Source organism: Astatotilapia calliptera, chromosome 3 (assembly GCF_964374335.1).
Source record: "Astatotilapia calliptera chromosome 3, fAstCal68.1, whole genome shotgun sequence".
NCBI classification, from domain to species: domain Eukaryota; kingdom Metazoa; phylum Chordata; class Actinopteri; order Cichliformes; family Cichlidae; genus Astatotilapia; species Astatotilapia calliptera.
Genome location: NC_137424.1, coordinates 57,225,292 through 57,252,655, shown reverse-complemented (window position 1 = coordinate 57,252,655; position 27,364 = coordinate 57,225,292). Strand labels below are relative to the sequence as shown.

The 27,364-nt window shown below is 37.7% G+C and overlaps 2 protein-coding genes and 1 long non-coding RNA gene across 4 annotated transcripts; 1 reads left to right on the top strand and 2 right to left on the bottom strand.

The window, feature by feature from the left end:
- Positions 1 to 2,397: 2,397 nt before the first annotated feature.
- Positions 2,398 to 4,619, bottom strand: LOC113017521 (nuclear factor 7, brain-like). The gene has a single exon (XM_026160669.2). It carries the CDS (start codon positions 4,381 to 4,383, stop codon positions 3,025 to 3,027), a length of 1,359 nt encoding a protein of 452 aa, XP_026016454.2. The 5' UTR covers positions 4,384 to 4,619; the 3' UTR covers positions 2,398 to 3,024.
- Positions 4,620 to 14,956: 10,337 nt separating this feature from the next.
- On the bottom strand, positions 14,957 to 26,082 carry LOC113017522 (uncharacterized). Its single transcript, XM_026160671.2, has 6 exons — positions 25,669 to 26,082; positions 19,237 to 19,356; positions 18,248 to 18,279; positions 17,823 to 18,167; positions 17,639 to 17,716; positions 14,957 to 16,250 (listed from the first exon to the last, which is right to left on the bottom strand). The coding sequence occupies exons 2-6, from the start codon at positions 19,242 to 19,244 to the stop codon at positions 16,102 to 16,104; spliced, it is 612 nt and encodes a 203-aa protein (XP_026016456.1). The 5' UTR covers positions 19,245 to 19,356; positions 25,669 to 26,082; the 3' UTR covers positions 14,957 to 16,101.
- LOC113012086 (uncharacterized) lies at positions 20,538 to 23,313 on the top strand. 2 transcript variants are annotated; one of them, XR_013906227.1, is made up of 4 exons: positions 20,538 to 21,290; positions 21,676 to 21,854; positions 22,076 to 22,157; positions 22,692 to 23,313. It is a non-coding gene; the product is annotated as an uncharacterized LOC113012086 (long non-coding RNA). The 2 variants fall into 2 exon arrangements; XR_013906226.1 differs by having other exon boundaries at positions 20,545 to 21,290; positions 21,714 to 21,854.
- Positions 26,083 to 27,364: the final 1,282 nt, after the last annotated feature.

The following is a 27,364-nucleotide window of genomic DNA, read 5'->3' as shown; positions in this document are numbered from 1 at the left end:
ACAAGTCAGCATGTGAAAGAAAATCAGTCCAAACCAGCAGACAGAGTAAAGAATGAACGCCCATAATAACATGTTTACATTTTTCATGACGCTGCCACAATAGCTGAAGACACACGCTAAGACAGCAAACAGGTCCATGATGACGATGTTGTAGGTGAAGCAGTCAGAGTGACTCAGTACTTCCATCAAGGTGGAGCCTTTTTTCCTCCATTCTTGGAGACCATGTTGGAGGATGAGGATGCAGACAGGGAGGACGAGGAAGATGGCGGTGATGTTAAATGCACGATAGATGAAGGAGCTTGGTTCAGAGATGAGACAGTAAAAATTCAAAGAGGCCTGAGAGGAAAATGATGAGTTTGCCAACATCTGGGAAAATAAAATAAAATAAATTGAACTCCTACTTTGACTCAGTTAAAAAAAAAAAGAAATCCAAAATGAGACATTTATTTATCAACTTTTTATTTCATTGAATTTAATATATAGGTAGTTTTGTTTTTTTCATTCACAAAATGGTTTTTAAGAAAGTACAGTATCATTGCCCAGCCTGAAGTGTGACAATGACCAAATGGGAAAAACAGTTCAGCAATGGAAATTATTTTGTCATACACATGCTTAACATAGACACACACACCTAAATCTTCACCCATGTCATGCATTTCTTCATTGACTACCACACACTGCACAAAATGCAAGATGCGCCTCATTTGGCTTGATCCACCTGCTGCAGTTTATTTTGTCCATTCATTAGGACAAAAAGTGTTTAGTATTTAAATCATGTGCAGAGCTTGGCATATTCAAATGAACCAGAGGCATTAAAGGCATCATCTGTCACTGTCTCACCTCTGTTGTGATGTTAGTTTTGTATGATATATTTCCTCAGTAGCAGGAAACATGCAAAGCTGCATGTTTTTAGAGCACATTAAAATGTCCATCAAGGATTCTTTTCAAGGTTTTTTTTTAATTTTCTTTCACAATATGCTGAACTTAAACTTAAAGAACTTAAACACATATAAACTTTGTGGTACCCTTCTTTGTTTCTTGTTATGTTTATTTCATGCATAAGCATGACATGTTACTACATGAAAGATGAGAAGGCATTTAAACTGTCTATTCGCAGTGTTCATGGTGCACAGCTAGTACACAGTTAGTCAGAAAACTGCAGAATTTAAAAAAAAAAAACATACAGTACTATTACAAATAAATATTGTTTTAGTAATTTCACTTAATTTTATAAAAATCAAACGAACACCAACCTTTGATTATGTTCTCTTCTCTTCTCTGTTGACTCCTGTTCATTTGATTATTTGCTCAAAACATAATAGAGCTGCACTCCACCCCACTCTGTCTCTCCAAGTATAATTCAAACATAGTGTATTTGCATTCAAATAAAGACATGTGGCAATGATGAATTAACAGTGAAATAGTTGCACGATCAGCAGATTGATCAGAACTCTATGTTTACCTGTAATCCCGGAATCACTCAGGTAAGTGAATCTCAAAAGGCTGATTCTTTTCATCTGGATGCAGCTTCTCTAACAATACTCAAGAAGTATAAATCAAACACAAAACACTGGGTCACCTGAGATTCTGACGTTTATGGCAAAATACATTTATATTTAAAAATCGATTCAGGATTTAATGAATGATAGCAACTTAAAACATGTACCTCGCTTCCGCATTCCAAGGGCTGCAACCTGCAGCGCAGCTCTCTGGGCATCAACTGTTGTATTAACAAAAAAAAAAAGCTGTGGCAGCTCATTAGCTCCAGTTCACCTTATAATCAGAAGAATTTTCTTCCTACATACATCATTGTCATTTAATGTCTTCCCCTCATTTATAGTGGGGTTGAGTTTTACGAGTACTTAAATGTATAGAACTTTCCACTGCCCATGCAGACATGCTGAGAACGGTGGTCTTATTTTCATTTAAACAGCTCTCCTGCTTTCATTTCCTTCAAACAGCCTTTTTTTCTCTTTCACAAATCCCCTTTCAAGATTGATACTATTGATATTTGGATCAATCCGCCCTGCCTTCTTGGTGTAAGGCTGAAGTCATTTAATGTTCATCTGCATTCATCTGGGAGTTGTCAGAAAACACAAGGCAATCTCTGATGACTTCTCAGAGCAGCAGTGTTCTGTGCAATAAAGCATCTCAGATCAGCTGGTGCCATCTTGAGGTCACAGTTGGTTATTGTGCTTGAAATCTGTTTGATTGTTCCTGTTTTCCTGTCATGCTGAAAGGGAGAAGTATTTCTTGGGTTCTTCACACATGCTCATTTTGTTCTGATGGTCCTGTGATCATCCATGGAGGCAAACTTCAGATAAATGTGTTTAGCCTGGTTAGTTTTTCTCAGTGCAGTGGCTTGACTTTTCAGAAAAAGGATCTTGTCATCATGAATTGTTTGCTGATTGTCAATGTTTGTTTTTATTAGTTTTTAAAAAAAATCATTCCAAAGATAAAACAAAGAAAAGACAGAGTTAATCATGTGATTATGGTAATCCAGTGTTCAGAAATATTAATTACAGAGAAACAATAATCAAAGTTTATATTGGACACAGTTTACATATCACATCATTCTAGAAACATCATTTCTTCTCCAGTGTAATTCTATTTAATAAATTTCTACATATCCTATCTCTTCTTATACTTTAGTTCCATCATCAAGGTTATAAATGTAATATTGTATTCACATTGCCCATACACATTACATGTCTTCAAAAAACTGCCAATAAAATGAACTGTGTGCTGCTGGTTGGTCAGATAGCTTTCTAACTTCTGACATCATCACAGATTAAAAACTTGATAAAATTTTAAATGTAGTTTGGGGGTCATTCAACAAGAAACAGTGAAATGATTTTCCATGTGAAAAAGTGGACAGCAGAAACAAAGAAAGAGTGAGAACAGTGTGATTAACAAAGAGTTTTGGAACAATAAGGCAGCAGGTGGACAGCTGCAGTTTAACAGGTTTGTAACAACATTCAAATATAATTATAATGAATTAATTTACACTGACAATGACACCTTCTACAGCAGAACCTTCAATTTACCAACCACAGTGTTAATGAATGGAAACATCCTGTCAGTGAAAGTGTGTGTGAAGGTGTGTATGTGTGTGTTAGTATCAGGATCAGAGAACGACAGCTTTCCTCTGTTACAGTTCAGATTCACTCTGATCCTCTGAAACCTCTTCTGTACTGAGAGAGGAGTGTCTGGAGCTGATGGTGACCACGCGTAATATTTACCTTCATAGAACCTTATTCTCCATAATCCAGACAATCTGTCTCCCTTCCTCTGCACAGACTCTGCAAACACACCCAGGTTCCACCATGTACTGTATCCAACCTCGACATCCCAGCTGTGAGTCCCAGAGTCAAAGCCTTCAGAGCCCAGGACAGAGTAGAACCGATCAAACCTCTCTGGATTATCAGGAAGCTGTTGTTCATCTCCTCGTCTCACACTGGTCAGATCCTCAGAGAGGATGAGTTCTGGATGAGCAGTGTTTGGGTCCAGAATGATAGGAGTGTAGGAGACCATGTCTTTCATGTTGTTCCAGATGTTGAAGGTCAGATTGGCCAGGTGTTTGGCCTGGTTTAACAGAGCTCCTGAGGGCAGCTGTGGATCATCCAGCAGGGGGCAGTGCTGGACTCTTTCCACTGCAGCCTTGTAGTTGTTCAGGAATGAGATGTCTTCACCTCTCAGCTCCTCCTCTGTGGCTCTCACTGTGTCTGAAAGAGCAGCTATGTGTCTGCTCAGGGACTCCATCTTCTCCTTCATCATCCCACTCTTCTGCTCCTCTTCCTCCCTCAGTGCAGCCAGCCTGTCCTCCTCTTCCTCTGCTAGAAACTGGCGAAACTTCTTAAACTTCTCCTTAATCCGAGTCTCTGTGTGTCGGGCCTGGACGTTAATGTGTTTTGCTATTTGATCAAACTTCACTTGAAGTTCTGCACAAACCATCAACTTCTTCTTTAAGGACTCCAGAGTTTCCTGAAGTTCCTTCTTGTGTTGTTGTGCAGCTTCATCGATGGGTCTGAAACTGTGGTTGGTGTGTTTTTCTGAGTCTCTGCAAATGAGACACACTGGCTGCTGATGGTCCAGACAGAAGAGTTTGAGTTTCTCAGAGTGCAGACTGCAGAGAGCCTCTGAAGCTGTCTGATCTCCGTCTTCTAAGAATGACTCACACAGGTTCTTTAAAGCCAGGTTTACAAGTTGATCATTCCCTGAAGATCTTCTCTGACAAACTGGACACTCGTGTGTTGTTTTCTTTCTCCACCATCTCTTCAGACAGTCTTTACAGAAGCTGTGGCTACATGACAGAATAACAGGATCTCTGAAGACCTCCTGACACACCGGACAGCAGAGATCGTCCTCTGATCTGGAAGCCATTGAGTCTGTGAGTGAAGCTGAAAACAGCAGACAGGAGTTCTGCTCAAACTCACATTCAGTGTGTGGAGCGTCAGCAGCTTTAAGCAGCAGTGTGGGAGTTTTCCAGTTTTCTCTCCTGTAGCTCAGATGAAACTAGTTTGATCTGAACTCTGTCTGATCGTCTCTTTGTCTCTCTTTACTACGTATGAATAACATCCTTTTGCCTAGTTTTTCTCAGGTGAGTCATGTGAGGGGCGGAGCTTAGCTGTTGCTTCACTCATAAATAAGAGTGTTTCTCATTCCTGAGTTCAGATACTTCACCTGCACATGTCCCAACATGAAGACCTTTCTGAATCTTAGAAAAGAAAGTCTCATTCAGTGGTGCTGCAGAAACTTCACGTTCAAAAGGGACGTTTTTCTGGTTGTTTAGCAGACTCAGCAGCAGATTTTAATGCAGGAAAACAAATACGGATCATTTCATGTGTTTAGTCCTGAGAACACTCGTCATTGGCTCATATATCATATAGCAAAACCTCTGAAGTCTCCTCATTTCTCAGCCTCTCTTTCAGCTTTTAGGAGACATGATGAACTTCAGTTCATTTCATTTCAGCTATTTTAGTGAGAAATATTTAACTGTGATGCTGTGAATCTTTTTCACACTAATGTTTGAAATTTACGTTCAGCCAAATGTTTTTTTTTCCTATGGAAAATTTCACACTTCCTTTGAATATCTGACATGAAAAGCCTTGGAATAGTGTTGCAATTTGGAAGACTACTGCGGGAAAAGGAACATCTTCCAAACTGACTTCCTGTAGAAACCAGTTAAACTGGTTGGGTGCCAGTAATAAAGGAATCATCTTTTAAAATTAGGTTGCTGCACAACTAGTAAAAAACTGAAATGGTGGTAAACTGCTGTAAGAACACTTTTATTTCCTACTAATAATCTTTGCACTTAACGAACATGTTTCCAAACATTCAGACATCAGTTTAGACAGTTATATTTAACTTTATTCACAACTAAAATAAACAACACTACGGAAACCAGGCATAATTTGTCTTTTGGATTCCTGAAATAAACAACTAACATTTCACACATAGGTGTTAGGAATTTCAGGTATTTGAACAGCTACTCAAACATATTTAACCAATCATGTCACTATGCTCTCATTTTGATAGTTTAGTCAGCAGAGCCTCGGCCCTGTTTCTTAATACTTCTTATCTGTTTTTTGCTTTTTAATAGAGCTCAAGCGCTATTAAAATCTTGATTCCTGTAAATAAAATCTATAAACCAGTCTCTTCTCTCTGGATTCTGCTTTGCAGTTGCAAACACTGGCGTCATGACACAGAACAATAAACCATCAGAGATCCCCTCTGCACAGACTCTAGACATGTTTGGTCCCTAACATGTCTAAAGAAAATCAAGTGCGGCTTTAACAGTACCCTTAAGTTTGTCCACATTATGAAATACTGATAGAGTAAATCAGGGAAACCTGCAGCACAGCTCTCTTGGTGTCAGAAGAAAAGCACTGGCAGCTCAAGCTGGGCTTAGTCCCATCAAAGAGCTCTTTAAAAGAGTGGTGTCCTGAAACTTTAACATCTGTCCTTGCCGCAACACACCTGAATAAAAATTGTAGGTCATTAGCAACTGCAGTCCGAGGTGGCAGCCACTAACCCTACTCACGTAAATTTAAATAAAAGTGCAATTTAAAAAAAAATGTGCTCCTAAATGGGCAGCACGGTGGCATGGTGGTTAGCACGGTTGCCACACAGCAAGAAGGTCCTGAGTTCAATTCCACCATCAGGCCGGGGTCTTTCTGTGTGGAGTTTGCATGTTCTCCCCGTGTTTGCGTGGGTTCCCTCCGGGTACTCTGGCTTCCTCCCACTGTCCAAAGACATGCAGTTTGTGGGGATAGGTTAATTGGATAATCCAAATTGCCACTAGGTGTGAGAGCGAATGGTTGTCTGTTCCTGTGTGTTAGACTGTCGACCTGTCCAGGGTGTACCCTGCCTCTCGTACTATGACAGCTGGGATTGGCTCCATCGCCCTCCGCGACCCTGAAAAGGAGAAGCAAATGGATGGATGGTATTTCTAAATCTACTTTTATTACACAATGTTCATTCACATTTGAGGTGCTCTAACATGAATCAAATAGCTGAATTGTCACCTCAACATGCAGTCAAGTTCTATAGTCTTGCTAAAGTCCTACGAATTTTATCCAGGTGTGTTGCAGCAGGGACAGATGTAAAAGTTTCAGGACAACGGCCTTCAAGGACTAGAGTATGAACCCTGTGGTTTAAAAAGTGTAGTCTGTGATGATATTACCCAGCAGGCAGTGCAGAGCTAGGATGGATCCATTAGGTTTGGAGATTTGGTAGTTCTAACTGCCTCTATTCTCTGGATGTCTACTCTGATATAAACCCAGCCCTGTGTAGTCTCGCAAGCCCAGTATCCTACCACAAACATCCATTGCTGCAGCTCTTGGAATGTGACTGGGCTTAATATAGTGGTTTGGAAAAGCAAGCCATGAGGGTTTGTTACTTTTAGAAGGCTGGAGTAACCCGTATGAATCATATATAAGATGTAAACTAGTGCTCAGAATTTAAACTTTACTGTTTCAAAAAAGGTTAAAAAATCCACAATTTTGAATTTTGAATGCAGGATATTTTATTAAAGCAATTTAGCAGGAGGAAAACAAAAGAATGCAAATCAACAATCAAATAAAGCTTAAGTTTAATAACATCTGTGGTCTCACATCTGTCTGCTCCCAGGTGTTCTCGGGTAAATCTGTAGGCTTCACGTCCACTTTCCCACTCTGTCAAGCTGTTTGTGACATCACTGGTCTAGTCCAATCATCTTTCTCTGGGCCTTCTTCAGGCCATTTAGTATTCATGCCGCTTACTTTCAATCTCACTGTCATTCTGTCATGCTCCCTTGCAGATGACTTTGTGAAACACACCTCCTCCCCATCACCGCCTTTTCCTTTTCACTAAGGCTCCATTCATGGCACCATCTTCATCTCCAACACCAGCATCTAGACTCCAGGGGGTCCTGCTCAGCTCGCTATCACAGCTGGAGTTCGGTTCAGAAGAAACGGGCCATCAGAGTCTAAGCACCACATACTTCTATTTATATTATGTATAACAATAAAGCATGTCCATTTATTTCTAATGATCTCTCCTTATTAAAATAGTAATCTTCATAATCAATTCACATGAATTATATCTAATTAACCTACTCTGAGCTGATGCTGATTATGTGCTGATCTTTGAGAAGTGAGATTGAGAAGAAAACAGGAACGTCCAGACCATAAGATGTGCTTATCTCTGTGTAATAACACAACAAGAAAAGCAGCATTCCTTGGAAATTCAGTCCCACAGGAATACAGTGGAAATCAAAAATAAGCAGAGAAAGAGCCAGTAAACACAAAGTCATTAAAGGGGCCACAGTGTTCAGCAATCGGTTGCTCAGGGTCATCTGCTCATCGCAAGAGCTACAGGAAGAGACAACTCCAAATGTTCCTAGGCGCTCTTCTTTATACTCATTGCGTGTTGTTCTTGCAACACACAAATTTACCCTTTCTGTATAGAAACAGCAAAGGCAACAACAGGTTGCTAGGAAGATTGAACCAGACACCCCATGACATTAATATGCATCCATTAAGTCCTCCTGTGATATACACTACAGACCAATTCAGATCCCAAAAAAATTTCAACGCCATCATTCCCAGTATGGTCACAATGGTGTAAAATGCTCTCTTCTTTGACTGGTCAACCCTGTCCCTGTTCCTGCTCTCTTCTCTTGGGCCTGAATGAATTAAGACATAAAGAACAGAAAGGCTGCAGAAGGAGGAGACGGTTAAAGACAATGTCAAGAGGCAAAAATTCACAATGGAGAGGATCATATCTTCTATAATTATGAAACCTGCTATAGCAAAGCAAAGCAGCCAAACACAGCCTATGCTGATTATCCTGATTCTGACTCCTCTTTCTTTCCTTAAGCTTCGATAAGTGATGGGATGAACAGCAGCCATGTAGTGCTCCACACAAGTCAGCATGTGAAAGAAAATCAGTCCAAACCAGCAGACACAATAAAGAAAGAACGCCCAGAATAACATGTTTAAATTATTAATGATGCTACTATGATAGCCGAAGATAGACCCAAAGACAGCAAACAGGTCCATGATGACGATGTTGTAGGTGAAGCAGTCAGATTGACTCAGTACTTCCATCAAGGTGGAGCCTTTTTTCCTCCATTCTTGGAGACCATGTTGGAGGATGAGGATGCAGACAGGGAGGACGAGGAAGATGGTGGTGATGTTAAATGCACGATAGATGAAGGAGCTTGGTTCAGAGATGAGACAGTACATGTATAAAGGGAGGGAGGTGTTCATGGAGGAAAGATGCAGATCCAAATTGAACAATGATGCCTTTGCCAACATCTGGGGGAAAAAAAGAATAGAATAGTTCCTCATTCTCATTGCACAACAATACAATTTTGGGTGCTTCACACCAACTGTGCAGAAATGAAATATAAATAGTAAGACAGCGGGAATAAAAAGAAGGAAAAAAGCCAAATCATTTGAATAAACTTACATTTTGTCTGTTTAGCCTTTATATGGTTTGTTTATTCAACTCCCCCCTCCCCTTTTTTTCCTCCCAATTTTTATTATGTATTTTATTTCTTCCATTATAAGAACGTATATTTTTTTCTAAATTGAGGTTTTGAGGATATAGTATAGTGTGGAAATTGTAGTGTTGCCTTAGACAATAATTTTGTTGCCATGGAACCCAAAAGCTGCAAAAAATTTGTGGGCAAATTAAAATTATTCTGAAGTGATTTGAAATTTTGTTATAATCAGCCACTAAGTCAAAGGTTTTGAGAAAATAATAAAACAGTTTGCAACAACTTGACTGTTTGGCTTACTTCTGTAGTTGTGGTGGAGGAAACAAGCATCCATAAACATCAGATAGAAATGCTAAAATGTTCTAAAGTAATAACATTAAATTATGTGTTTGAAATAATTTCAAGAAAAAAATAAACTTCTGTTTTTTTCTTTAAACTTTCCTTGTTTTTGTTTTATTTTTCAGTAATACAGAAAAAACAGATTTTTACAATATAATGCAGTATATGATACTATCATTTTACCACCAAGTCTTTGATTAACATTTGTCAATGTGTCAACATATGTCAAGCAAAATGTGAGAGAAACATCTGCTACAAAAGATTATTAAAGTTTATACCATAATGTTTCTGAGCTTCCTCTGTGTTTCTCTTCACAGAAACACCGTATCTATATACAATTATTTGCTCAAAAGATATTTCAGCCCCGCTCCACCTCCTGCCTCAAAACAGTCAATTCAAATATGGTAAAAAAACAAACAAAAACAAAAAAACAAAAACTGAAACAGTGGAAGGCTATGAAAAACCATTCAGCAATAGACATACACACACAAATCAACCACTAAGATTACTCTACACAAATGCAAACCTTCAATTCACTGATGTCCTGCATTTCTTCTTTGACTACCACACACTGCACAAAAATGCACTATGTGCCAGACAGGGCTTCATCCACCTGCTGCTGTTTATTTTGTCCATTGGGACAACAAGTGGAAAGAGTTGAAATCATGTGCAGAGTTTTGTATATTCAAACAAACCAGAGGCATTAACTACACCATCTGTCACTGTCTCATCTCTACTGTGATTTTAGTTCTGCTTTACATATTTCCTCAGTAGATGGAAATATGTAACGCTGTATTTAAAGTACATTCAAATATCCCTCGAGATTTATTTTCATATTTTTCATTTTCTTTCACAATATGTTGCTGGAAAAACTCTGACTCAGCAGCAGCCCCCTCTAGCTTCTGCTCGGTGGCTACTGGGTGACGCCTCGTCTGGGGATCCTCAGCCCTTCCCATTACATGTGGAAACCATTTGAATACAAGCGCGCTGATCCACACAGGTGTGCACACGGGTGTTCACTGCTCATAGACTTAAATTACACCTTTCTTGGCTGCTACTTCAAAGCACATTGTGCGCTGTCTGTCCTGCGTGCTGCACAACAACATTGAATATTTAGTATTTACTGCTGTTTACACTTAGCTAGATTAATGCGATGGTGATGTGTTTAGTATGTTGCTTTGTTTTTTTTTGCTTGTTTTCTATTCTTTCTCTCTCAACAGGTGATCCAGGAGATTTTTTTTCTCCCCCCTTTCTCACTGTCCCTCTCCCCTTCTGTTTTTCTTTTCCTTCCTCTTTCTTTCTCCCTTTCCTATCCCTCACTCATGTCTGTCCCGTCTGTAACATCTGAAAATAAAATATAATAAACAATAAAAACAAAGGTCGATCAACTGGACCAATACGGCAATGCCACGATGATCCATTTGGCAAAGTAAATCCATTGGGTATCCTTGTTGGTCTTCAGACAACAATTCTGACGGCTAAAGAACCAAATGGGACAGGCCAAAAAAAAAAAAAAGGAAAAACTCTGACTCAGAACTTAAACACATAAAGCCTTTGTGTTTCCTCTGCTGGTGCCCTTCTTCGTTACTTGTTAAATTTTAATTAATTATGAATAAGATTGATTAAGGTACTTTGAAATATTTTACATATAAACTGTCCGTCCCCAGTGTTGTGTTTTTTCATGCACTGACTCAAAAGCCTAATGATATTCTGAAAATATAAAACAACTTGTACAGATTTAGTAAGACAATTTTAGTGTTTATAAAACACATACTGTATAGTACTGTATGGATGATTCGTGTTATATGTGAAAAAAAAGGCTTGAAAACTGAACACACACAATTTTTGAGATGCTTCTATCACTATTCAGAGTTCTAACAGATCTTATGATTTCCAAAACATAAATCAACTTTTTATGACACAGTTATTCATAAAACTGCAAAATTGACAGAATATAGTGGAACTGAAAATAACTTTTTTAATAATCAACACCAACCTTTGGTTTCCGGCTCTCCTCCTTCTCTGTCTGTTCTCTGTGGGATTATTTGCACAAAACACTGAAGCCACACTCCATCCCTCTCTGTCCAAGTATTATTCAAATTGGTGTTGAAATAAAACCATGTGACAATGATATAATAAAAAATAATAATTACTTGATTAGTAAACTATTACAGTGTCATAGCCCAACTACCTATACATAGTCCACATACAGAACATTATGTTTATCTCTAATACTAGAGTGAGTATTATTCGACATTTATTTCATTCAATAATGTATCAGCACATGTGGTGCTATTGTAAGTGTTAGGGCCCCTGGCCTTGTAAGAAGTGAGCCAGCCTATCTTCAAGCAAATTTGAGTGTAGTAACACACACAGAGAATTGGCTATTGCAACCTGTGGTGCAGGGAAAGTCTATTGGACTTTTTCTCCCTGGTAGTGGGAAGTTCGGATCTTGTGGGACGGCTCCCAAAGAAGAGCCGGCTCTTTTGGATCCTAAATGGCTCTTAATTTATTATCATCTGTAGCCTCATATTCTAGCCTTACTTGGCAAATATGAATGTGCCGTGTATTGCTAAAGCTTTTGCATTTAGCGTTTTTATGAGAAGCCTTATAATTGCCTAATTTTGTGTATTTGTTCTGTTACAAAAGCAGGAATTCTTTTAATAGTATTAATCATACTTTTAATTTTAATTTAACACAAAAACAAAATACTGAAAACAAATCCACAGAACAGAAACCAAACTCAGCAGCCAAACAGTCTGTCCTCAGTGCAGGTTGAAATTCAGGGTGATTTGATTTCTCCTCTGTTAGTATCTGCTTCTTCTTTAAACTGCAGCCAGATGCTGCTTTGTTTACTGGAGTCAGTCTGCAAAGCCCTTTTGCACATGACACATCACTACTGCCTGGAGCCCCACCTGGAGCTCATTGTCATGGCTGTATTTAAGACCAGCGTTGACCACTACTCTTCCCAGATCGTCTGCTAACCAGTGTCGGCATCAAAAACTGAGCTCACTATTGGAGCTGGGAACAACCCCAGATTTTTTGAAGCTTATTAGACCACACAAACAAATAAATCCACAACATTATCAGCAACCAACTTCTGTTAGTTGCAAAGAAATAAAGAATCAACTAAATCAAACTACCACATCAGATTTGAAGTGTGAGTAAGTTTCAGAAACAGGCTGAAAGACATAAATACAGTTACACTGAAAATTTAGAGGGTGTCAGACGATTTTCTATCAGTGTTTAATTTTTAGACTAATTATGACATTTTGAAGTTGGTTAGATACATTTAGTTTCAGTTGAGTTTTATTTATGTAGCACCAAACTCAACAACAGTCATCTCAACTTTACATTTTAAGATAAAGACCCAATAATAAAAGAGAGAAAACCTCAACAATCAAAAAATCACCTCTGAACAAGCACATTGTGACAGTGGGAAGGAAAAACACCCATTTAAAAGGAAGAAACCTCCACAGTATCAGGCTCAGGGAGGGTCAGCCATGGCAAACGGTTGGGAGTAGATCACTATGAAAACTAATGCTGAACACATATCCTGGTCCAGGGCAGGTTATGTTGAGACTTTCAGTTTAAAATCCACTGGAGAGACACATTTTGAATTTTATTTACAGTTCACTTTAGGTGCGGTACACATTCTGCACATTCTGATGTAGGAACACATTTTATATATGGAACTTGGTAAACAAAGTCTTACTAACACTACTGAATGAAGGCCAGCTGGGAAATTACAGCAGCTCTGATGATGGGTCTCATTTACACTGCTGGAAATGCAGCGACACAGATTAAAACTTTCACCAGTTCCTTTTTTGGCTATTGGTCACCAAGAACATCGGTCTAATCAAAAAAATGACCTGTCCACAAACTAAGTTGATTTCTTTTTCAGTCTCTGAACAGGTTTCCGAGCTGAGCACACTGAGTGTAAAGTCTGTACTAAACAGCAGTAGGCCTACCTGAGTGATAACCTCTCTGTGGTTTGTAGTGATCAGGTACGACTGTGCCACCCACAGTGGGAAACAGAGAATGAGACAAGCAAACAGTGGCCGTTTAATTTGACTGGTAAATCAAGCTCTCTTTTTACCATGACAGACAGCATACATAAGCTGCGATGATCCCAATCCATCTCTTGATCTCTCGCTCCCCTCTCCTTTCACTCGTGAACAAGACCCCAAGAAACTTCTACTCCTCCACTCGGGGCAGTAACAAGCCCCAGAACAGGAGTGGACACTCCGTCCTTTTCCTGCTTAGGACCGTGGCCTCAGACGTGGAGGTGTTGATTCTCATTCTCAGTGCTTCACACTTGGCTACGAGAACCGCTCCAGTGCCAGCTGAAGACCATCACTTGATGTCATAACAGGTGGTTTATACAGATAAACAATCAAAATGGATACACAGAGATATAGTAAAATATGATGAAAGGTTTTTGCTCCATAATAAACAGCAAGGAAATAATAATGTGTAGTTTCACTTTTTATCTTGGATCCACATACACAACTGCCTGAATGCCTGACAAGCATGGGGTGAGATTACATCAGTTCCTGTTTCTCTTTGTTGCACTCTTTGACCTTAGTTCTCTTTTGTACAGATACATGCAGTCATGTAGTTCTGTTGGACTGTTTACTGTAGTAATGTTTGAGGGCAGAGCAGTAGCAGAGTTTTTATGAGTTAAGGATAATCTGGAACTCAATTTGGGATGGAAGTTTGGCTTTTAAATTTGATCTTTGTAGAGTGTGGTACACTCTGGATAGGTTGTAAATCCATGGTAGAGTTAACAGAGACAGACATTACGAGCCATTATTTTAATTTATGTATGCTATGTGCTCAAAATGATCTGTGATTGGCTATTATTATTCATGGATAATGTGTATAAAAAGAATAAACAATAATTGCATTATATAGGATATTATGTAGGCGTAGCAATCAACTCTACTTAAACTATTTCATTTACTTCTCTGTTAAACGTAACAAACTCTACTGCTTTCACAGCGTTATGTGGGCAAATACCTCCCAACAGCGCCATCATGTGGTTATATGGATTAAAAACAAAGTTCATTTAGTACTACACTGTTCAGCAGATGGAAACTATTCTATTACCAGACAAAAGGAGAGCAGGTGTTTAATGGACAGCATCTTTAAATTTTGTTGACCTGATGAATCTCTCTGAAAGTTTATCTAGATATAAATTCCTATCAGTACTGACAGGCCGTTTCTATAACAAAACAATTATGGAGTTGATCTTTTTAATCATTTATCTGTATAAAAATCACGTTTAAACACATCAAAAAAACCAGAAAACTTTCAGTTATTTTTGTGTATTATAGTGTAAACAATCCAACTCACTTCACGGTCCCATCTTTTTCTTTTGTTTCTCTGTTTATGTATCAGCAGTTTGGTCTGATTTATTACAAAGAGCTTAACAGTCTGTCAAATGAACACACAGACAAGCAGATGAACTTGTATTAGAGATGTTAGAGCTCCTCTCAGCTCTTTCCTCACAGTTATGACCTGATCTCACGTGTGTATTTCTGAAGCAGAGCCCCTTAACTTCACGAATCTAATGTCTGTACCTCATGCTTCACTTTTGCTTTTGTTTTAAATGCAGTCTTCTCCAGATCAAGAGCAAATAGAAACATTTTTTATTGATTTATCAATCAATTTATTACAACAAATGAAGAAAAATTTATTACAACAAATGAAGAAAAAAATAAAAATAAAACAAAGAAAATCAGACAGCAATGTTCTTGATAACAAATGTCACCAAAACACATTACTACCAGATATAGATCTCTCGACACACACACACACACACACACACACACACACACACACACACACACACACACACACAGTTAAAATACCAACATATGTTTTAATATTGTTTAAAAAAATATTTATACAAATACAAAATAATATCCAAAAACTTGGGTAGTGCGTTTATAAAACCAATTAAAAAAAAAAAAACCTAAACAGAAATAACACCAAAAACCCATAAACACTGTTATTTTTTTTCTTTTTTACATGAAACTGAAAAAAGGTGTTTAAAGGTGAAGCTTATGTTATTAGAAATTATTGCAAGTATTAGATTTAAAAAGTGCTTAATTCAGATATTTAACGTTACATACATGAGACTTTTGCAGCTTTTATCCAAGACTGAAACACGTCTGTCAAACTGAAGAGTGCAGTTATTACATTTATTGTTTTTATCTTTGTTTAAGTCAGATGTGATTTATAAAGATCAAACAATTACATCAATGGTTTTATGTCTTGCCACTTACATTTTTAATAGAAATGAAGTGTGTTACTGTAACATTACTGTGAGAACATGAAAATGAGTCATTGTCAATTTTGAGCTGAAATGCTGCATGTTTCACATTATTTGCTGAGAGTGAGTTCTCTGAAGAGACAGAAAACCCACTTAAAATGTCTAAGGTCATGTTAAAAAGAGTAAAAGTGCATGTTCAGTGATTTTTCTTTCATAACCCATGCTCATAGTTGAAGCTGATACTGAGAACGGCTGAAAAGCTGTGGTTATTATTTCCAGGAGACCACGAAGGGGATCTACCTGGAGCCATAATGATGCTGAGAAATGTGCATTTGGATCAAATGTAACTTCGAATGAATCTTTGAATATAAAGATCTAGGCTTTTGTCTTTATAAGTGCAAAACAAAATACATCAAAACATAAATCAGAGCATAAAAATTGTTCGATTAAAATTCAACTACACAGAGAAAAAAAACAAACAAAAAAAAAAACACTTTCACAGTATTGCTTGCAGATGTCTGTTAGCCTCTTCTATCACTAACACTAAGCCACCAAGTATTAGAGCTCCAACATTTAGAGCTCCTAAAACAGTTTTAACATTGTTCCAGTCATGAGCTCTGCGTTTCTCCTCAGGACTTCTTGCTCCTTTAAGAAAAGAAAAAAAAACAAAACATCAGTTTATATCTGATGTCAGGTGAAGCAACTATTTATGTTTGATTTAACCTTGTCATGCTCAGTCATTCAGGGAAGGCAATTACAGAAAGTTGATACTGTTCATCTGGAATCAGATACTCTTATGTGACCATTTAAAATACATACAGTAGATTTTGTTTCTACTTTCCTTTAAACCCTCCATTTTCTCCCCTCTTTTTCTGCAGCACCAGCCAGTCAGTATTTTTAGGTACTGAATAAATAATAAACTTGTAAAAAAAAAAAAAGAAAAAAAAAGAAAAAGCCATGGCAAAAAAAAGGAGCAGTGTTATCGTTGTCAACGCTTCTAAATAAGTGCACAAATAAATGCCTGGCAGCATTTCAGACTGGCTACCAAGTGGTTAGATTTGTTCTAGAGAGACTTTGTTTTAAAAGAAAAGTTTCATTACAAAGCACTTTGTTAATTAATGAGTGAACACCTTTAAAACCTTTAATAACCATAGTAGCAGCTCGGTGTGTCCTACTGTAGAATAAGGAGGGGATGTTTTTCTCATTATCATTCATTATTTTAAGATGGCATTATTAGTTCATTAGAAGTATATAACCAGCTTTGCATTAAACATAAATTGAAGTTTTTGATCTTACATTATTCTTTGCATTACAGTGATTGTTATAACTTTAGTTTTATCTTTTCTTACAGGTACCAGAATAATAACATGATTTTTCATTGTAGATGTAACCATGATCATTCCATACATATTGCAGTTCGTTGCTTATTCTAGAGTTGTGCTCAAGGTAATTAAAGGTTAAAAGCTACAGCCAGCGTGATGTCTGGCTGATCTATGGAGGGCAAAGGCTTTGAGCTTGAAAGGCCGCACGCGCTTACACAGATGTTATTCTTGGTGATTTTGTGCTTAGTCATGTTTTAATATGTTTTAAGTAGAAGTAGCTGATCCAGCAATATTCATTTAATATTATATACTTGATTTAGAGCAATACACACTGATGGTCTTAACAAATGAAAGAGTCCTTGTAGCTGCCATGTTGTGTCTTAGCAGGGTACAGACGGTTCTAGGAGACGGGGGCAGTCAGCGTCTGCCCTCGGGAAGGAGACAATGTTATTCTTTGTGTTAAATAAAATTGTCAACATTGATTGTATTACACCTGTCACTACGCATGAAGGGGCGTTCTAATACCCTGATTTCATAAAACTATGGAGATGTGTTTTTTGAGACGAGATCTGAGACTGTCTGCATACAGTGTCCATCTCCCACGTGTGTGATCATTAAATCATCGTTTGACTCAACCCGACCGGACCAGTGTTGTTATTGTGGGTTTTTCCTCTGGTGTCCATCCCCAATATTTTGAACTCGTAACACTACCTTCACTTGGTTCTGGTGTTGTGTGGAAGCCATCACTGCTCACTGAATGAAGGCGAGTCACATTCAAGATGAAATTTTCTGTAGAAGCAGATTAGTTAGGTGTTAGATTCTCATCCAGGTCATCTTACAGCAGTAACAAAAACAAAGGCACAACAGGTTTGCATCTGGGGTTCTGTTGACTTACCAGAGACCTCATGCTCCCACCTCCTCAGCACCTTATTATAATCAGCAGCCAGATCACAGCGGTAGTTTCCAGAATCTTCAGCTGTGACTCTGGACACACAAAGTACGACTCTTCCTCCTCTCAGGGCGTCTCTATCGATCTGAACCCGTCCTGCAAACTGCTCATGCTGAGACTCAGAGTCCTCCACTCCTCTGATCATTTTAAACAAAGTATTTCCATTATCTGAGAGGAAAACACACATCAAGTGAGCTAGAGACACGTCAGCTTGGAGCTGACGGTCCAGTCTGATGGTGATGTTGCTGCCCTCCTTGGCCTCATAGACACTCTGAGTTCGAGCAAATATACCTGAAGAGGAGACAGAGGAAGGTCAGGATTGTAGCTTTATTTAAATAAAAACCTCTCAATGTGTCAATGTGAAAACTCACATAAAGACAGAAATATCGAGATGATAATTTTCCTGTGAGGAAAAAAAAAAAGAAAAAAGGTGAGGACAAAGTTTTAGATTTTTTTTTTTTTTAAACTAGGAGAATAAAAGTAAGACATAAAAAGTAAATGTACATAAAATGGAATACAATGAATTGGAAATGTCATAAAACTATATTTCATTCACAACAGAACACAAAAAACATTAAATTTTTAAAATGAGAAAACGCACAACTTTAAGAAAAAACAAAACACTATTAGCTGAATCAACATGTTTCCAAAAGTTGGGAAGAGACCATTTTTATTGTAGCATCAGGTCTTCTTTTGTAACAGTCTATAAACACGTGGGAACTGAGGAGAGCAGCTCAATGTCCCAATCTTGTCTGATATAAGAAGCTAACAGTCCTGGATCCTCTCTGATGTATTTTTTTTTTTGCTTCTTTACGCTCTAAATGTTTGGAGCTGGTGAAAGGTCTCAATGGCAGGCAGGAAGACTTTTTTTATTGCATTTTTTAACGCAGTGAGGACCAGAACATTAAGGGCATTCAATGCTGGTTTTCATTTTTGTCCCTTGCCCACAGAGATTTCTCCAGATGATCAAAATCTTTCGATAATATCATGTACTGTAGAGTATTATGTATTTGATAACATTTAGGTCTTCACAATTTTACACTGAGAAACCTTATTCTGGAACTGTTTAACCTTATTCTTAAAATGGTGTTTTTCTTAGTTTAAACAGTTAATATTGTTTTCTATTTTCTATTGTGAATTAAATGTGAGTTTATGGGATATGCAAATTATTGCATTCATTTTTCTTTATACAGCTTTTTTAATTTTCAGAATTATTATTGTTATTATTATTACTACTACTACACACTTCAAGCCTATAGATTTAAAGCACCTGTTGACATCAGTGTGCAGTGCCTTGTCTAATATTACTTAAGTCAACTTTTCTAACTCTTGTAAGCTCAGTTTTGAATGACGTTCCTACCCCTTCATTCTGCTCAGCTTCCAGGAGCCAGGAGCTCCTCTCCATGAAAGTGAGCAAACATGTGACGATGAAGTTTTCCTGGTGAACTTCCTGAGTGCATCACAATCAAGGGCCTGGAACCTAGAAAAGAAAAATGACAAGCATGTGTTTTTTTTTTTGGTTCTTCACTTCCACTAAATTTCGATTCATGGTGTTGACGTATCCAAGAATTAATCTGTTAAATGTTCCCCCACAGTCCACGATGAAGTTTACAAACTTGTTGTTTAATCAACGCAGGCTGTTTTCTGTTTTCTGCCCTTCCGATACATGGATTTGCCAAATAAAGAGCAGAGCCTCGTTTTAATCTAGTGGACTGAGAAACATGAATGTTTGCAAGTGTAGACCATGATGTTTATCTTTGGTTCTCCACTTTGTCATAATAATAGATGGATGGATCTGGATAAAAGGTTCTTCTTATGAAATATAATCGTATATATAATATACGTTTATGAGAGTAATGCGGTTTTTTTTCCCCTTTTACATGATTCTGTTATTTCGTCAGGTTCATCAGGAGGAGGAGTTTGCTGGAGGAAACCTGTCAGTGAGTAGGTCAGGTTCACAGAGTCTGTTACTCAACTAAGCGCTTAATTTCACTTGTAGAACAAAAAACCAAAATTTCTTTCAATCTCAGGCTTAACAACCTCCCAGAAGCAACTATTATTAAAGCATTACACCGGTCATGTTTCGGACAGTTTCCATTTAACAGTCTGTCTTTAATTCACCTACAGTAACAACAAAATATTGAAAATCGCGACTCTAACGACACGGCGCTTTCAGATGATGTTTAAAAAAAACTTCAACTGCGTCAGGTTTTATTTTGTTTCTGTTTCTGCTACAACCAGCAGAGCTGCTGGACCTTGTTGTTGCGCAACCTTAACTTAAAAACGTTAGTGTAAAAACCAGTAAAAAAAACAAAAACAAACAAAACAGTTAACCTGGAACACAGGGCAACAGACGAAAACAATTTAAACACAAACTTTGATTTTTGTTGGGGAGCAGCTTTTAGTTTCTAAGAATCAACTAAAAACGATTCACTGAAAAAATATTTTTTTCAACCAGGAAGTAGCAGATTTAGAACTCGTGACAAAAACAAGGAAGGAGGAAGTGGAGTAATGCAACGATAAAAGCATATTTCACGGCTCAGAGTTGGTACAGATTTACCTCTGAGAGCTAAATAAATATTCGCAGCAAACAGCAGCACAGTAGTTCCTATGGAACTCCAAAGTGTTCAAAATTAAATAAATAAATAGGTCAAGATGAAATAAATAACTATGTGAATAAATAAGACACAGATATGTAATGTGAGAATGATATTGTGAAATAATGGAACACATTTTGAAAACAATGCTCATTATTGTGAAATATATTACATTCTGCTATATAAATTTTCTTATTATTGTGAAATATTATTTCATGGTCATTATTTTTCACAATAACAGAGATTATTCCTGAGGCATTTTATTTATTTCCAGCCGTTTATATTCCAAAATGACCTTTTTTCAAAGTCAGTCTTTATTTCAAAATCCCGTTTTTCCCGATGGTCTATTTATTTCATAATGCGACTTTTCAGCAGAATGACTTTGTCTGTCAATCAAGAAAGACAGGGCGGAGCCAGTTGTGTGATTGGTTGCTCCTTTACTCAGACATAAGTAATAGCACATGAATTGTCGATTTAGGTTTAATGGTGCAATGCGTCTCCTATGCATCTGGCGGCAGTATGCAGCTCAAAATAAACTTAAGGCACCGACAAATGCAAAACACTGGGCGCGAATAACGTTACAGGTGTATCAATTCTTGTGAAGGGCATGGCTGCAGGAAACAAGTCCGTTTCTGAGTTACTCAGAGAACTTGCTAACCGCTTAGATTGAACGTCTTCACCTCAGTCTGCGTATTGCAGCAGTGTACTGGAGATGAAGTGGTCCCTGGTCCAAGTTCTCATCACAACCGCACAGTGTTAACGTTAGCAAATGCTAACGCTATCACAGCTAGCTCCACTCCACGAAACGCTGTTCAGGGTAAGTAACGATATGTTATTATTGCTTGGTTAGTCTGTCTGTCTGGCAAAAATGAGCTTTTTAATCAGTTTAGTCACAGATTTTTTTTAATACTGTTTTTTATCATAGCAAAGAATTCTATAAATTAGGTAAGAGAAAATAATTGTCTTCTGGGTTAATGTCTGTATTACTATTTACATTGTTGTAGGTAATAGTTATTCATGACTGTTTTAAAGTGGCTTATCTTCTGTGCTAATATGGAAGACAAGTAATCTATGTGAAAGAAAAGAAAGCAATTTTAGTTCAACGTAGTGATTTTGTAAGTGGGTATAATTTGAAAATGCTTTTACTAGTACAGTGGATGTTCTTTAAATATTTAACATTTAAAGTGTGTGTCACTTTACAGACTCCAACTTCAGTTTTGGTTTGGTCTCACCGTTGTAGGTCATAACACAAACAAGTCGTCAAGTCAAGCAGCTGAGGAAAGGGCTTAAGGAAACCATGGTATGGCCGCTTCTGACAGAAAGATCAGACATCATTCCTCCTTTCTTACCAAGGGAATCAGAGACTGCTCCCTGTTGTGAGGTAAGGTCAGGTCACATCTTTTAACATCTGAATAGTAAAGCTATTTGGTTAATTTATGAAGGATGAACATTAATTGTTGACACAAAACACCAATATACTGTTTTGTATGCGTGGGTTAGTTGAACAGCTGGGTTACATTTAATAAAAATACACCTAATGTTGCTGATGCTCTTAAGACTACAAGATAAGTAAAGCTATAAAATGACTGTGGCCTGCCACAGAAGATGAAGATGAGGAAGAAGAGGAATGCTCTCGAGGATAAATGCAGAGTGGCAGGTTACCTTCGGTCCTTCATTGAAAATGGTAAGTCTGCTGCGATAGGTATTTTGCCATTGGTTTTCTCTGATTATACTTTGGTAAATTACATACAGTCCAGTGATCTTGGGTCATTAACAAAGTACACTATAGTAGAGCTGGGCGATATGAGATTTTTTCATATCACGATATTTATTTTTATTTATTTTTTTATAAAAAGGACAAGAGCGGTGAGGTCTATCGCAATAGTTTAATTTTTCTATTGAGAAAAAGTTATTTCGCAATACATATCGTTATCGTTCTATCGCCCAGCTCTACGCTATAGTATAATTTTGTTTTGTTATTTGCTCCATGCAATACATAAGAGTGGTGGCATTATCAGTTGCACTAGAATTGTATGTAGACTACTTTTAGCTTTGTTAACATAAAAATATCTATAAAAGCTACAACAGCAATTTGAGTGGGGCAAAAATGTCTGGTGCCCTGTATGTAAGTGGTCATCTTTTATGGTATTTCTCCATAAAAGATTCAAAATAATGAATATAGGATGTCATTATAGTTTAAAACAATCTTCTGTTGCAGCATCTTGTGCACAACAAAAAGCCCTCATCAAGTTTTGGACAGGATGGGAAGTCTTGCCGAGAAATGACTGTGGAAGTGGTCAACAGCAATCTTCCAAAGTCTTCCACCGGTTTTGAAGTACTACGTCTTCCTGCACACTACTGTACCTATGAGTCATTTCTAATGGACATTCAGGTGTGTCTCAACTCTACTGACTCAGGTTTTGGTCTGGTTTATGATTGATTCCATAACCACATGGTAAAATTAGACCATTTCTTCTTTCTTGCATCACATTACTGTACTCGGTGTTCAAAGAAACGGACAATCTAGTGAGTTCTAGTTCTTTTTAATACACTTGACAGTGAAAAATACAGAGTACAGGTGTGCATTTATGGCTTTTTTAATATAAACTGATGAAGAGTTCAGATATCAAAATCAGTTGTTCACTGTACATTATAAATTACACAATATGTTTTGTTTATACTCGCTACTGATACAAAAAAAATTTCTAGAAAAAATTATTTGAATTAAGATGTTACACTACTCTACTGTGTTCATTGTATTAAATCTGCTCAGAGTTGACATGTACTGTATATCCAACCAAGAAATGAATATCATTAAAGTGACAGCTGTATAAAACAAATCCTGTTTTATAGCCACTCACTGTTTTGTTGAAAATGAAATTGGTTATGCTGTTTTGAGTCAGTATTAGCTACAAAGCTGTAGAAATTTAAAAAAAAAAAAATCCTCCTGACATAGAAACTGATTAAATGTAATAATGTCTTTCTACAAGTGATTTTGAAGTATTGGTAGCACAGCAGGGTCTTGTTCATTCAGTGCATCTGGGAGCTGAATCTCAGGAATGGTGATCTCATTTGATGGGCAGCGATTATGTTGTCCTGTCCAGTCCACACCATAATCCTCATCAACCTGAAAGAGCATGCACATGTTTTAAATCTAAACTGAAGAGGTGTTTCCTGCAGCTGTTCCTAGATGGACTTATTGAGTCTGCCAGGGCCTATGTGAGTTGCTTAGGCATTGGCTACCAACTAATTATTCATTCACCCATTCTAGGTCAGGATTGGTTCTCTTCAGGTATAACAAATTTAACTTTGTTTAAAGTATTGCCATCTATACCTGACAGGTGGGATAAAAGAGAATGGCTTGGGAGGCGCACAGCAAATCTCAAAGTTTTCCAATTAATGCTGAAAGAACCAAGGATGTAAATGTATTCTTGTTTTAGCTTTACCGAAGACACCAGAGAAAGTATGATATCTATAATGCTGCTGAAATAGACAAAACCATTTCAATAAACTCGCTATTTAACATCAACCTTGTTATGCGTTATCAGAGAACAATCAACTGCAAACAGCAATGAAACATTCAACTATGTACTATTTAAAGCACTAATGACCCTGTTGTCTAACAAGATGTGATAAGTAAGTAGACTGTGGAAAGCTGGTGGGTCTACTCTCTGTGTAAAAGGTTCCTACAGGCTCCACTGACCCCAGTCTCCGAGTTAACACACTAACAGCTAACACTGCTAAACGTGTCTCAACGCCGAGATGGCGCCGATAGCTTTAGCCGTAGCTGCCCCACTTAGTTTAGACAGTAACAAAAAAAAGTAAGCGATAATAATTCATTGTCAAACGTCATAATTAAGGTCAACACCTAAACAATGCTGTGTACAGAATCACACAGGTGCTCAATTACAGCATAAACTTACCTTAGACCATCCTCCGTCATTTTCCTCCTAATTGTGCTCGGAGACACAGAAAATGTATCGGCAATTACCCCGACGGTTATCCCGGACAGCACTAAAGTCCTGAGTGCTGCACCGGGATTTCTAGACGTGGACGGCCAACATTTGAAGACTGTTCTTCCTCGGCGTATTCCAAACGAACACGGTGCTGAATTGATCTTAAACCTTTGACAATGCTGTCATCGATGCGAACATCTTGAAGAGCAATTATCATCCCAAGCATTTCAGAAACATCTAAACGACTCAAAACAGTATCTACAGGTAAATGATCCCTCTCTATCTGATTTGCTTAAATGAGCAGAACTGGCTGAAGTTCACACCAGTCCGCCATCCTCCGTGACTTTTGACCTAGCACGCTGTTGCTAGCTGCAGTAGCCGTCCGCGGAGCCGGTATCCAGGAAAACTAGTCGATGGTAAACGATAAGCCAATAGGTGCAAAGGTCCAGCCCACTTACATTGATTGACAGACAAAGTCATTCTGCTGAAAAGTCGCATTATGAAATAAATAGACCATCGGGAAAAACGGGATTTTGAAATAAAGACTGACTTTGAAAAAAGGTCATTTTGGACTAAAAACGGCTGGAAATAAATAAAATGCCTCAGGAATAATCTCTGTTATTGTGAAAAATAATGACCATGAAATAATATTTCACAATAATAAGTAAATTTATATAGCAGAATGCAATATATTTCACAATAATGAGCATTTTTTTCTAAATGTGTTCCATTATTTCACAATATCATTCTCACATTACATATCTGTGTCTTATTTATTCACATAGTTATTTATTTCATCTTGACCTATTTATTTATTTAATTTTGAACACTTTGGAGTTCCATATAGTTCAAACAAAAAATATAGCTTTTATTTATTCATTTGAATGGTTTAAGACGTGAACTGCTCTTCTGTTTCCTCAATGCGCACTTTAAATGTCCACAAACTTCACAGCTGTGATCGTTCCAAACAAAAACCGACGAAGAAGCAAAGCCAAAACATTAACACTGGTTTAATAATACTTAAATCAATTAATGCGCTTCGTCTTCATTAGGTAGTCCAAACTTAAATCCTGCCGAGTTTTAGAATAGAATAGAATAGAATTCAACTTTATTGTCATTGCACATGCACAGGTACAGGGCAACGAAATGCAGTTGACATGTTTACATGTTGACATTAAATACGTTTTAAAGGACTGAACATGAAGACACAAAGAGTCAAATCAGCTTTTAGATACTCACCGGTTTAAAGGAGAGACCGCAGCGAGCTGTCCACTTCGTGTAACTTAATAGTGAAGGGTCCAGCAACACTGATGCACGTATCAAGCTCACAGAGCGAAATTTGTCTTCTTCTTCTTCTTCTTCTTTGTGTTTAACGGCGGTTGGCAACCAACGTAAAGGAGCATTACCGCCTCCTACCGTTCCGGAGTATGGGTCAGACAGTGAGTTTACAAGCTGTATCAAAAAAAAACAAAAACAAACAAAAAAAAAAACCTATACTCTTAGCGAAATTTGTATCTGTGCTGTGTCTTTTTAAGAAAAAAGTCAGGTGATCGGCACAGCTGCTGTATCGCTCGTTGCCAAACTGTGGCTGTATCCCAATCCAGCGACCGCACGGTTCGGAGTACGCGCAGTACGGGTACTATGTACGGTGCGAGAAGTGCGGAAGTGCGAGGCTTGTGAAATGGGACGGTCTAGCCTTCGTCGCGCTGCTCAGGTTGCCTAGCAACCATGATACTACAGCATTGTTTGACATAAATGAAGGAGAAAAAAATGTTTTTTTGTTCGTTCATTTTGTCATGACATCACTTTGATTAGTTGAGTATCTGAGGCTGAGACCACGGGACTGTAAAACATGATTGCTGGCCTTTATTTCTGTACTGAACAGTCATTTCAAGATTAGTTAGTAAATAACAATTAGTTAATGTTGGTCATGAGACTAAAATCATCTCACTTTGGTAATGTGAATATAATATGGCCAATATTATATTTATTGTCAGATTATTATGATATTACAGGATATATTACAGCAGTGAGCTTGGACTCTGTGTCAAAGATTCAAGTTGCAGTTATTTATATTTCCTATCACCTTAAATCTTCACTCAAAGACAAGTACCTTTGACAGTGTATATATAGATGTATTATGTATGAGACAAATATTGTTCGTTTAATATGTTGGCATTAGATTACATTTGGCTCAATGCTTACATATATGTGTAAAAAGCAAATGTACGAGCTGTGATAACTGTTTCTGATAAAATTGAAGAGTAGACTGATATATGAAATATTCCTTTATTGGGTGAGAAAATCAGACCATGTCATAACTGCTTTAAGTCATACAGAATAGATATCAGAGCCTTAAACAGGTTGACTTCTGCTAAATGGGTCAAACTGGGCAGAAAGTCTACAAACACATAACATCCTTATAGAATATGATGTAACACTATAGATCAACTTAGCTCAGAATATATAAAGCATATAAACAATTACAGCAATATGATGCAACAAACACAGCAGTGCTACTGATCCAAAATACTCAAAGCTTCATAGAACTGGAACAAACATTTATTTTTAGCTCCATTCTGCTGCTGATACAGACTTTAGGTTTCTGAATATTACACTTGTTGCTGCCTTTCATAGTGTGTAACTTGAAGGCCCTGAGTACTTTCTCCCACACTGAAAACACTGGAATGATACAATTATTTGAACATTACCTAATAAGACTGATTCAGGACAGACAATTAGTTATTCTAAACTTTTCTAGCAGTCCTTCACAAACAGGGAACAGTCTGTCTATTCTCTCCATCTGTCAGCTGCTGCTGGCTCTTCCTCCTCCTCTTCCTCACACACTGCTGAGTTTGTCCTGGTGGATCATCAGGGGTGTAAAGCCTCACAGATGATGTGCAGCAGTGGGTCCCTCAGTCTGTCCTCACTCTGG